This window comes from Opisthocomus hoazin, chromosome 1 (assembly GCF_030867145.1).
Source record: "Opisthocomus hoazin isolate bOpiHoa1 chromosome 1, bOpiHoa1.hap1, whole genome shotgun sequence".
Taxonomy (NCBI): Eukaryota; Metazoa; Chordata; class Aves; order Opisthocomiformes; family Opisthocomidae; genus Opisthocomus; species Opisthocomus hoazin.
This window is the reverse complement of record NC_134414.1, coordinates 97,385,250-97,398,589: the sequence shown is the minus strand read 5'-3', so window position 1 is coordinate 97,398,589 and position 13,340 is coordinate 97,385,250. Positions and strand designations below refer to the sequence as shown.

The following is a 13,340-nucleotide window of genomic DNA, read 5'->3' as shown; positions in this document are numbered from 1 at the left end:
CATCTACAGAAACCATCAACTTTTTAATTAGGACTCATTTTGATAGAGGCCTCTGGTGCAATATTTTCCAGCTTTGAAGCATTTTTTGAAACATAATTACCTAATGATTGCAATTCTCGTTCTGCGGTGGATTTCTTGACTAAATAATTTATGCTGTTTAATAGCGTGGAGTTCCTATGTCCAACAGAATCACAATTATTACCTTTCATGTAGATCACCCTGAATTTAAAGTCTCTGATTAGATGTGATTTTCATATTCTGGAGCATGAGATCGTACATCCATTGGTCGTCTTATTTGACTTCTTGGTAGTTTAACTCAATACGAGTTGCCAGGTGGGATCTTCTTGGTGAAAGTGTTCACCAAGCCCCTTTCAATAATTTGTCAGCAGTCCTGGAAAACCAGGGAGGTCCCTGTGGGCTGGAGGTTAGCAAATGTGACACCCATCTACAAGAAGGGCCAGAAGGAGGATCTGGGGAACTATAGGCCTGTCAGTGTGACCTCAGTTCTGGGGAATGTTATAGAGCAGGTCATCTTGAGTGATATTATGCAGCATATACAGGACAACCAGGTGATCAGGCCCAGTCAGCATGGGTTTATGAAAGGTGCGTCCTACTTAATAAACCTGATAGCCTTCTATGACAAGATGACCTGCATAGTGGATGAATGAAAGGCTGTGGATATTGCTTACGTAGACTTTAGTAAAGCCTTTGACACCATTTACCATAGTATTCTCTGGTAGGAACTGGTTGCTTTTGGCTTGGACTGGCATACTCTTCACTGGGTAAAAAACTGGCTGGGTGGCAGGGCCCAAAGAGTGGTGGTCAATGGAGTTAAATCAGCTTGGTGGCCAGTCACAAGTGGTATTCCCCAGGGCTCAGTATTGGAGCCAATTCAGTTTAACATCTTTATCAATGATCTGGATGGAAGGGATCGAGTGCACCCTCAGTATGTTTGCAGGCGCCATCAAGTTGGGCAGGAGTGCTGATCTGCTTGAGGATAGGAAGGCCCTGCAGAGGGATCTGGACAGGCTGGATCAATGGGCCGGGGCCATCTGTATGAGATTCAACAAGGTCAAGTGCCAGGTCCTGCACTTGGGTCACAACAACCCCATGCAACACTACAGGCTTGGGGAGGAGTGGCTGGAAAGCTGCCCGGCAGAAAAAGACCTTGGGGTGTTGGTTGACAGCCAGCTGAACGTGAGCCAGCAGTGTGCCCAGGTGGCCAAGAAGGCCCAAAGCATCCTGGCTTGTATCAGGAATAGTGTGGGCAGCAGGAGTAGAGGGGTGATCGTGCCCCTGTGCTCGGCACTGGCGAGGCCACACCTGGAGTACTGTGTTCAGTTTTGGGCCCCTCACTACAAGAAAGACATTGAGTTGCTGGAGCGTGTCCAAAGAAGAATGATGAAATGGTCTAGAAGCTGATGAAAGGTCTAGAGACACAAGTCTTGTGAGGAGTGGCTGAGGGAGCTGGGGCTGTTTAGTCTGGAGAAGAGGAGGCTGAGGGGGAACCTTATTGCTCTCTACAACTACCTGAAAAGAGGTTGTAGTGAGGCAGGTGTGGGTGTCTTTTCCCAAGTCACTAGTGATAGGACGAGAGGCAATGGCCTCAAGTTGCATCAGGGGAGGTTTAGATTAGATATTAGAAAAAATTTCTTTCCTGAAGGAGTAGTCAGACATTGGAACAGGCAGTCCAGGGAAGTGGTGGAGTCACCATCCCTGGAGATATTTCAAAGACATGTAGATGTGGTGCTTAGGGACATGGTTTAGTGATGGAGTTGGTAGTTTTAGGTTTATGGTTGGACTCAATGATCTTAAGGGTGTTTTCCAACCTAAATGATTCTATGATACTCTGCCCCTTGGCTAGTACAGTAGGTTTCTTGTTTCTTTTTCTGTCAAAACACACTTCCCATCTTCCTCCTTCTCTCCACAGTGTCTTTCGGTTTCTCAGATGTCTAAACCCTATATACCTCTACAGCTGTAGCCTGAGATCATGTGACTCCTCACTGTCTGATTCTTGAACACTAGCTGACAAATTGTCCTGTGTTAGGGTAGATTTAAATTTATTGCTTACCTAAAATTCCAGCTACATTCCACGTGAAATTCTTGAGATAATAGAGATCTATAGACATATCAGCTGAGCTAAGAAAAAAGCATTCTCCATTTAAACCTGTACTGGCTTTTACTAATCCCCTTCACATTAAGTTTGTAATTTAATATGACTGAATGTATGATTTATTATTAGACTTCATAATAATAATACATTCTGCACTTGCTTTTCTGTATATATAATTTTTTTCAGCTATAATCACTGCAAATCTATTTCCTGAAAACATGTGAAGAATATTTATAATTCACAACCAATGTTTCAAGAAGAAGTTAGTACTTTCTTCTTATTTAAATGCATTGAATTCACTCAGGAAATAAAATATCTAGCACTTAATTGTAGACGGAGAGTTTTAAATATCTTATTCATTATTGTCACTACTACATGCTTAAATAAATTCTACAAAAAACAGTAAACTTGAAGGTAAAGAAATAGTGCTTCATATTTTAGAAATGAGCAGAGAACATCTTTAAACTCTGCTGTAAAGAAAAAGCCTTGAAAGTATGAATTACTTATTCATAAATATTTGGAAACATGAATGTGTAATACTGTTTATAAGGTTTTTCTTATGCACGATATTCACTGCCTGTATTGTTGAAGTTACTACTTAGGTTTTTTTTAACTACAAAAGAAAGGATGGATTTAGGACAGTAGTTGAAGACACTTTCAAAAACTGTTAGGTTCCTGTAAAGTGAATGGAAACGGTTTTCTTTTTCAAGAACATCTTTGTAGTGATGTCTTCTTGCCTGGCTTTTGTCATCCAGGAAAGGCTGTGCCACATGTATGGTGGCTGTCATATTTTTCAGGTCTCCTTAAGATGTGACGTGTTTAATGCAACCAGACTGTGGGATGTAGCAGCTGAGTAGTGAAGTCTGGTCAAGAGTGTTCTCTTTGGTAGTTTACTCTGGCTTTTAATCTACTGTTTTGGAGAGGGGTCTGTAGAGTGGTTATTAGTCTGGTATAGCAATGCTCATCTTCCAAGGATGTATTGTTAAGGGAATAAAATAGACGCCAATAAGATGTAAGGCACGTAAAGCACTAGCAAAAGTTTTGCTAGTTTACAAGCTATGTAAAATAATAGTTGAATTGTATGATCCTGGTTTTATTTTATAATAGTCAGCATTCCAACAGCAGGACTCTTTCCCTCCTCAACAATCTTTATAAAGATTCCTTGTTTATACCATAGTCAGGTGATTCTTTCGCTGTGAAATCTGTACTGTTTTTCTTCCTTTGTTTTCCCTACAACCAAATGCTTTTACTTAAAACATTATGGAAGCAGCTTGCTTTCCTTGCAAATAAATGTTTCAAATGCAGAACACTTGAAGTCCCTTGAACACTTATTCTCTGGAAGTTACAGTGAAGGGGGCAAAAAAGTCATATAAGATTTTAATGACTTATAGTTGGATTTCTTAATATAGGGTGAAATGTTTTGGGGATTTGGGATTTGGATTTACAAACTTCTGTAAGAAAGATACTGACTATTGGAATTTTCTAAATTTCTGTTCTGCTGAAATAGAAGTTTTTAATCTGTAGTTCCTAAGGCTTTTGTCAGACTGTGCATGTGTGTATGTGACCAAGCAAGTGTGTCAAGCCACAATTGTTTTCTGTATATTTTTATTAGATGATTTGAAGCTGGCACTTTTCATTGATTATCTGTTGCATGAAGCTTATTGACGTATAATTTTCTAAACAGACATCTTTGCTTAAGTCAGCCATCAGAAAACATAGCTTCCTAATAAAAGAAAAAAAAAATTGTAAATAAATGATGGTGTACTTTAAAATAGGTGTCATTCCATTGGACTTATCAGAGTGTTCTATGGGCACATGGCAAGTATGGGAGACCCACGAAAGTTAAACCTATTTTCATTCTGATATAATATGTTTTTGCATTCAGAAATAATATATTAATAATACTGATCTTGATTCTTCACTGTAATGTTGAATTATATTCTTAAAATACAATACAACCTCTTACTATGTGTGATAAATGATCTAACCTTTCAAACACAGTTGGATCTTGGAAAGAACAATAATTTTTAAAAAAGCACTGGTTTTACATCTTTTGCTTTGATCACAAGTAACCTTAATAACAGTGACAACAAAAATCTATTATTATTTAATAGGCTATAAATTTTTGTTTAATTTTATTAATAATTATTCAGTCTTTCCATACAGGTAAGACTCAGTGTAACCTCAGTTTTGTGAATAAGTTTGGAGGATAAATTAGAAGTGATATATATAAAACATAATTTTTTTCCTTCACAATATATCCACCCATAATGTTAATCCTAAAGGGATCACGTTCTGCCAATGCTCTGCTGTCCTTGATATTTTTCTCGTGCATCTCTTCATAATTTCGGAAGCTTAGGCACAGAAGTTCAAATCTCCCTATTGTTATACAATCATGGTGAAAGTAGTCTTATCTGACTTTAGACACTTGCAATGTTTATGTCTTAGTTGGTCATCTGGATTTCCTTTAATTAATAAAAGGAAAAGGTTGTATGGCAGAATTCATCTCTTCGTATGTTAATCATCTGAGGTGAATCCATGTATCACACCCTAGAAATGCCAAATGGAATTCAGTGGAGAGAATCTGGGTGAGAAAATCAACAGCTGAGTTGCAGGCGCAGACAAAGTAGACATCTAAAATTAGGTGAGATAAAGTCTACCCTATTCCTTCTTACGGACTACAGACCTTATCTACTTTTTGTGGAGCTTGACTGGAATGCTTTACACCAAGTATGTGGCATGGTCACCAAATAACTGTTGGTACAGTATGTCCAAATGGGTTTGTCACTTTTTACAGATTCAGTTTGGTAAAATTTGGTGCTAGAATTCTTAGGTTCTGACACTGGGCTTCCCTACTGTTAGTTCACACAAAAATATGGTCTGAATTAACAGTTCTAGTTCTGGTGTGCTTCTTTGCTCCCCGCCATATGTAATCGGGAAGCTGAATTTAATGACATTGCAAATTATGACTTGAATTTTTCTTTTAAAATACGTTTGATACCATGTTAAAAAGGTGCTGGACTTATTATTTTGATAAGAAAAAATCTGTGTCACACTTTTTAAAATACTTAATATAAATGATAAGAATTTGTTTTCCCTAGACTTTATCTTAGTATGGATAAGCACTTCAGCATAAAAATAAATGTATAGAAGCATTAATTTCACTTTTTTATTACAGGCTAGAGGAAGAAAAGAAAATTTTATCAGAATTTCAAGAAGACTTGAACAAGTTGATTTTATGGTTAGAGGAAGCAGACAGCATTATTGGTATTCCACTGGAACCAGGGAATGAAGACCAGTTAAGAGACTGCCTTAGCAAAGTAAAGGTATTGTGAGTTTTATTTTTAATATTTTCTTACTTTATCAATTCTACATTGAAGAAATTTAAGTACTATTTTCAGAGAAGGCTTCTGTCATCAAACATAACATTAATTTAACTTTTTTAAATAAAGCAGTGGAATTTCAGAACCCAGGTAAAAATATATACTGATAATACTAAAATCAGAAAAGTAATGGAAAATTTACTGAAAGACAAATACTTATCATGACACTAGGTGATTAATCATTAATTTATTCATTCTCAATTCAGAATTTAACTGTTTTATCTGTAAAACATTTCTCTATATGAGTTATTAATCTTTTATAACTTCTCACTTATGAAACGGTATTCAGTATTTCACAAGAGTATCTAGAATTGCATGCATAACTATAAATGTCATCTGATTAAAGTATCACTGCAACATTTTCTAGATTAAACATCTAGGTGACTTTTTAAAAATGCTTTTAAAAAAACCCCAACAGAATACTAAATCTTTGTTTTTAAAGGCTGGAATTTTTTCGTGAAGGTGTTAGAGCTTGTAGACTATGATACTGCTAATACACATATCTAATAGAAGTTGTTCTATTTAGTTTCTGACATATGTCCAATAGAATGACTATGTTTAATAACTTATACAATAATAACTTCATCTGTAGTTGGAAAATGCATATTACTTATAGAATATCTGCCTAAAGTTTTCCTGTTGCCTCTTGAGGATAAGGACCAGTTATCCTTTATGCTGATCCAAGTTGATCCAAGCGATGGAACAGAGCATTAAAGAATCTAAGAAAACTCATCAGAGTTTCTTTATACTTTTTTGTACTTTTTTAGTAAAAATGTACCTTCAAGTTTCTTTTTAAATAAACAGAAATAGGATCAATGGTCCTGCATAACATTTGAGGAATTGAGGGTTTAATCGTGTGCTGAGTTTGTCCCTCTGTTTAGCATAAGATGTCAGTGAGTTGCACAGAGAATTTATGAGGCTTTGCCTTCATCGTCAAGGATATCAGAATGAAGGCAAAGAAATATTTATAAGGGGCGTTAGGTGTATCATATAATTTTCAGACATGATTACAGGTTTAAAGTCCCATTTGATTGTTTAGAACTATGAAAGCTCCCACTCCTCATTTGTGCACAAGTATTTCCCAATTGTAGTATTCCCAAGGGATATATAATGCAAAATTAAAGACTCTAGCATCTCTTATTTGTATCTCATTTTTACAGTCTTCCTTGTTCTTTTGGAGCTATACAAGAGAATATATCCGAATGCAGCAAATAATAATGCATTGGCTTGTAGGGTGGCTCATTTCATATCTTCCTGCTCTTATGTTAGTAAAAAAAAAACAAACTTGAAAAACTTTGTCTTTTAGTTATATTATCCGTGATGTATCATGTTATTTTGACAACAGAAGTTTGCCATAACTGCGTACATGGTAGGGAAGTGGTACATGTAGATAATGCCTTGCATCCTTTGGCTTTACTTTTTTTTTCTTTAATGAACATACATGCACATTCTTAATTATGAGGTTGAACTGGAGGTTTGGCTTTTCACCACATACCATATGGATGATGGTGTTCTCAGCATGGAACATATTAAAACCTTTCTCCAAAGTGCTTACTTTTCATTGTATTGAAAGATTATGAAATTTCATATAGATGAGCTATTGAGTGTCCAGAAGTTGAATTTATCATGTAACAGTGATTAATATCCTGAGAAACCCTGTATTTTGACTTTTAGGACTCTCTTTAGGCTTTATCCACTAATACAGTCTCTTTTGGGGGGTTTTAGCCTTCTATATTCAGAAAGCGACGGTTATTTTCTCTTGAATTGAGTTTATTCCTTCACCTGATACACAAATCAATAAGGGTGAAGATAAGAGAGCTGAAAATTCTACCACAGTTCATCTTCACTGCTGTATTTGTCTGTTCCAGTTAAGAGCTGAAGAGCTGCCACCACACAAGGGAATACTGAAACGATTACATGAAACTGGAGGAATAGTGCTTGGAAGTGCATCACTGAACCCAGACAAAAAACATGAGCTTGAGAGTACACTGAAGGAGGCTAACCATCGCTTGCTAAAGGTTAGACATATTAGTGATATAACTGTGGTATAACATTTTAATCTGCAGCAATTATTTGCATTATGTATTTTCTGGTATGTATTATTTTTCTCTGTGTGAAGAGACATCTGTATGCGTAATGAACCTGAGAAAAATGTGTACAATACGCTGCTGTGAGAAACAATGACAGCAAGCCAAGATCATTAGTGCCTGAAGTGATGATGTTGCATCCAAATATTCTCCCTAAATTGCAGGTTTGCTGCTTAAGAGTGGAGTGCAGAGCATCATTTTTGTAGCCTGGTTGGTTTGAGGGTACAGCAAATATTCCAGCTTTTGTGACTCAGGTGTGTGAGAGGCAGTAGCAACTGGCTGATTGCATTTATGGAAACACTTCATAATTCTCTCCTCTCCCCAGCCCCAAGGTGGAAGCTGCAACCACTGTTTCATGTTCCACCACATGTCTTCCAACCTTGAGCTTTGAGTTCTGGTTTCTGTGTAGCACAGTACCACTCATTTTGTTTTCTGGAATCTCTATACTCATGGAGAGAGAAGTAAGGGAGGATTTTGTTGTATTTTATTATTGAAGTAGTATATTTTTGTGTTGGAAACTGGTGACAATGTATAACAATTCCGAAAGAAAGGAAGATAATTTGATTGCTCATATGTAGCTTCTGTTTCTCATGTAGCAGAAATAGTAGAATGCATTGTCCAGAGGACCAGCACCCAAGATATGGATCAGCCTGATCAGAAAATGTCAATGTAGAGTCAGCTGAAGGATTTCTGTTGAGACTGACAGCAAAATCAGAATCTGCGATATTAACCTGTGGTATCTATTTTTAAAGTTATTGGGATGCCGGGATAAAAAGAAAGAGGGATTCTTGTGTTTAGTTTTAGGGAAAAAAAGGTGAGAAAATCTTCTCAGTACCTTACTGAAAAGACAGGCTAGAGTTTCTGGTCAAGAACTCTACATCCTGGGGTTTTTTTATTGCCATTTCTGTGAACTTAGTTGAATGTTGAGCACAGACCTGGGAAGTAAGCAGTAACTTACTTGATGTGGTACTCTCGTTAGTTTCTTCCTACCAGGAGCAGTCTGGCAAGGTTCAGAATATTAGCTAATGGCTCAGGCAGAGGTGGATAATAAATATTGATCACTTCAGAAACCCCAAGCCGGACACATAAATCATTATTTGGGTGCTTGGACAGAAGTATCTCTCTTTTTACAAATGAGTTTCTGAAATCAATGTGTACAGAAGAATTCATAACAATTCAAGATCAAAATAGTGTTATTTGCTAGCTGAAGTAAGCTGAATTTAGCCCCCACGGTTTGTATATCTGAGCAGTAGTATTAAAAAGACAACATTAGTTGTTAGGGAAAGAATTATTTTTACTTGTAGTAAAATTACACAAATACATTTTAATGACATCTGTAATTTTTCTCTGAATGTAAGCTTTTACTGAATGTAAACTTTTCATTTTCACTTTCTGCTGCTGATGCAAAAATGTTGCAGGTTACTTGTCACAGTCAGAGCAGCTGTGAACACTGTTGAAAGTAGGTCTGGATGAAATGTGGAGGACAAAGCTACTGTTTAGTGCATCATTCTCTTTGCAAGTTTGTGTCTCAGAAAGCTAAGGAATATTTCCAGCAAGATATTAGCCTTGGAATTTACCACTTGAACACTTCCATTTACTCCTAAAAGAGACTAAAACCAGAAAATTGAACTTCCATTTGAGATCATTAATTAACCACAATATTTTGATTTCAGTCATCTACCTACGGAGATATATAAAACTTACTGGCCTTCGGTAGCCAAAGCCAAAGAATCTAATAAATGCAGTGTATTTTTTTTAATGAACAAAAACTTAGTTTGAAAATTACAAGACTCAAATCTGTACATGAAGGTGTTCTCTGTCTCTGAAGGTTTTGTACTTCCCATATGATCTTGACAGATGTTTAAAAAAAAAAGTTAGAAGCTCATTTTGGGTTTCTGTCATTGGATTTTTCCAATGAAACTGAAGGGAAAAATATTTATTTTTTCATTTATGTATTTTTATTCTACTCACAATTTGTGTAGGAAGCCTTAATTAATATTTTCACTTTTCTGAAACTCTAGTGTCTACAATAAAATTAGAAATCATGGAATGAAAGTCTGCAGGCCTGGCAGAGCGACATACGTTATCTTCAGTTATAGATCTGTAGGCAGTGAAAAAAACCCTACAGATTTTTACTGTGAGCAAAGCTCACAGCTCTAACACTTTTATATCAGCTGAACTTCTGTAGGTCACTTGAGGATGGTTCTGCAGTCAGTTGTTTTGATGAGGATATATTTTTTGTGTTCCTCAAAGTACAGTGGACAAACATCATCACACAGAGGTTTCTCTGGGGCTTTTTGGTCTCTCCATCCCCTCCTAAGAGCGTATCTTATGCTTTAATCCTTTGTTTCTACCTGTTTGTCTTGTTTTCTGGCATCTCTGCTAGAAATAAACATGTAACAGTCTACCGTTTCTGATTATCTCATATTGCAGGATGATACTATTTTCAAAATAAGAAACATACATGACAGTTACATAAATAATGTAAGATAGGTCCTTATCTGGCATACACTAGAGTAATTCTGTTTACTTCAGAGAAGCGGTGACAATTTACACCAGCTAAGAATGTAGCCAAATATCTCCTAAGGTTATGAGAAATTTTTGTTTTGCCTTGATCTGCCAAGGAGGGGAATGGGGGACAACACCTGTGAATATTAACCTTCAAGGTTACATATTTGAAATAAGTCATGTTCAAACCTTCTTTACAGTCACAGGAACTGTTGCCCTACGGCGACGGAAATAAGCCGAGAAAAGAAATTGAGTATGAAAGGAATTGCAGTCACATAAAAGAAGCTTTTTTTGCTTTTGCTTCAGTATTGTCTTTGCTTTTGGGTGTTTATATCACGTGCTGATGACCTTGAGAACAGATATATGAAGAGTTTTTCTTCCTTTGGATAGTAATAATTTTAAAATGACATTTTTTAGACAACTTTATTGAATAGTGATTCTAATATGCTGCTACTTCGACATAGTTTAATCAGAGAAGGAAGATTAAAGCCCACATTTGAAAGCATGATTTTTAAATTCTAGCCTTGTTTTACTTATTGTACCCTCTCCAAAGCCAGTATTTCATGACAAAATGAAAATAACACTATCTTTGTGAAGTCTTAATAGTATGAAAAATGAAGTGTTTTATAACCGGGTTTATGCCTTCACATCAAGAATTTTTCATTTCTTTTCAAAGCTCAAGGTATCTTCTGCTGTGATAGCCAAGTAAGCTAACCACCTAGTGCTTCAAAGCATACAAAAGGGGTAGTAGGCACTCTAGTTTGTGATGAATTCAGTTCTTGTCATATACCACCTGCCAGGGCATATAACGGATCTGTAATGGGTTTCTTACCTTTTACTGTGTAGTAAATGGATTGATAGATTAGGTCTGAGACCAGTGAACCATGGAATCAGAGGTATCTGGAAGGAGTTTATTACTGTTTAATATTATTCTTGGTCTGGTGTCAGCCAAGAGGGATGAGCTAGATTATCTGAAAGTAAGCTGGATGCCAAAATCAGCATTCTCCTCATTTATCCCCCTTAGTCTTCACAACCTCTACTGTATGTATTATGAAGGTTGTTATAAGTGCCTGATAGAGACATTTTGTTTTCTGCTTTTTAATTTGCCTGCTAGCATTAGAACTAATTACTAGACACGGAAGAGACTATTTCACTGTTTAGTGCCACAGCAAATCAATTTGTTGTGCTATATGGACAAAAAAAAATGGAGTGGAGTGACATGACTATAATTTGTGAACATATTCTGTACCACCAGGAAAAGTATAGGTCGTCTTAGCTTGGTTGATCAAGTGTAGAGAAAAACAGATGGGCCCAGAAAGTGCAGAAAGACAAAGTCATAACAAGGTTATAGTTCATGTATTGTAACTTGCCTTGAGTAGTAATTAATCATAGATCACCTGTGATGACATCAAATTTCCAGCATGTCAGCGCAACTTATTTGAGTTCATGGTTGGAACTACTACAATTGCTACTATTATTATTTGTGGGATGAAGGGGAAAAGATCTTGGAAAATTAATGCTACAGTTTGATTTCTGTGCTTTCAATTTGAAATTAGAATTGTATACCCAGTATTGTGGAGATCAAAAGGTTGATCTTTTCCTGAATTTGCTTTCAATTAATAAGTTACCTATGACAGTTTGTCACAGATTGCTAATTAGGTGTAGTCCACATTCAGGTTATGATCAGCCATACTGACAAATGGCCTCGCATATAGCAAAATGAAGTTTGATGCATATGTTTGAAGTATATGTTAATTGGATGAATGTGAGAATGTCACAAGGTCTGACAAGTATATATTTGTTTCATTCCTGTTTATTTGAGTGTTGCTAGCAGCTACCAGTCATTAAGATTTAAAAACGCAAATTTACTAGCAGTGTAAAGATACATTGCTGTTTCTCAGCTATGCTAAGCATACAGGAATGAAGATGTCATAACACAACACAGAAGTAAAGCAATGCTGATGACTCCTCTTTTAAAAATTTATTTTAGGCCAAATTATATTAAAATTTATATGCCTTTACCTTTCCAGTGCAGTTTGCAACTAATTATTTTTCTGGAGATTTTGTTAGTCTAAACATTAATTTGAAGGTCATCTGTTTGGTGTTGACCAGTATTTTCAGTCTAACTGGAAAAAAATGTGGCTGTGTAGATTATAAACAAGGATGTACTGAAATATTCCTACTGGCAATAGCATATGATCTATGTATGACAGATCCATATTTCTGTACTTTCTAGTGGGTCTGTTTTGTCATTAGTCGTTAACCATGTAACGGGGAGAGTTGTTTAACTGAACTATAACCTTACTGAATAACAGAACTATGAAATTTCCATCAGTAACTCAAGTAGGACAGACCTGAAAGGGGTTACACTCAGTCTTCCCATTTGGTATTTGTGACATTAACTAGTCCTTATGGTTGGGCACCCTGGGACATCCACATCACAGCGGAGGCAACTAAAAACTTCTGCTGCCCACCTACACTCAAGGATAAGCTTCCTGTTCCAGTCTACTGGACAACAGAAACTTATTCTCAACAATTACCCACATTAGTAGTATTTCTGTCTGGGAGAACATAAATTTTATTTGCTACCGAATTTCTACAATGAAAAGATCTTTGAGTTCCAAGTCAGTAATGTTATCCATATTCTGGTAGAAGACCTTCTGCTCCTAAGCACAGGATGATGTAAGATTTCAACAATCTACCTCTTCCGTGCATGGAGATCTATAAGGTTTTGATGCATCCCTTTTTCCACAGACAAAACACTCAGGTCCTTAACACTGATAAAGAAGCTGAATATTCACAGGGAGTGAATAGCGAAGAATTAAGGAAGCCGTTCTAAAGGGGACTAAATCTTCTTCTTTTTTTAATTGCTGTTCTGTAGAAACCCTCCCTTTTTCTGCAGCTGAAGAAGTAGGCAATACCTGCATATTCAGAAGCATGATTTGTTTCACATGTGGTGTGGAACATTAAACAGAAAATCTAGTTTGTTATTTATTTGATTATCTAAAATCTAGATCCTGTTATGTCGGAACAAAGTTGGTTAGCTGCTCTTTTCCAGCAATAAAACTGGTGGAGGAAAGTAGTATGATATGTAGTTTAATTTAGCCACTTCCTTTAAATAGTATCATATGATTCGTAATTTGGTTTCCATTTTAAATTTTTCATCTTTCTTCTTAAAGGCAATGGAGATGATAAGTCTAAACAACCTTACATATAAATAGTCTTGTGGCCTAAACCTGATATATCTTG

The 13,340-nt window shown here is 36.3% G+C and overlaps 1 protein-coding gene across 19 annotated transcripts in view; it reads left to right on the top strand.

Annotated features, from left to right (window-relative positions):
- Nucleotides 1-13,340, top strand: part of DMD (dystrophin) — a 1,341,705-nt gene that overhangs the window by 900,242 nt on the left and 428,123 nt on the right. For all 19 annotated transcript variants that reach the window (XM_075430270.1, XM_075430262.1, XM_075430225.1 and 16 more), the window contains 2 exons: nt 5,292-5,439; nt 7,365-7,514. In XM_075430270.1, coding sequence (XP_075286385.1) covers nt 5,292-5,439; nt 7,365-7,514 — 298 coding nt within the window. The remainder of the gene's footprint in view (nt 1-5,291; nt 5,440-7,364; nt 7,515-13,340) is intronic.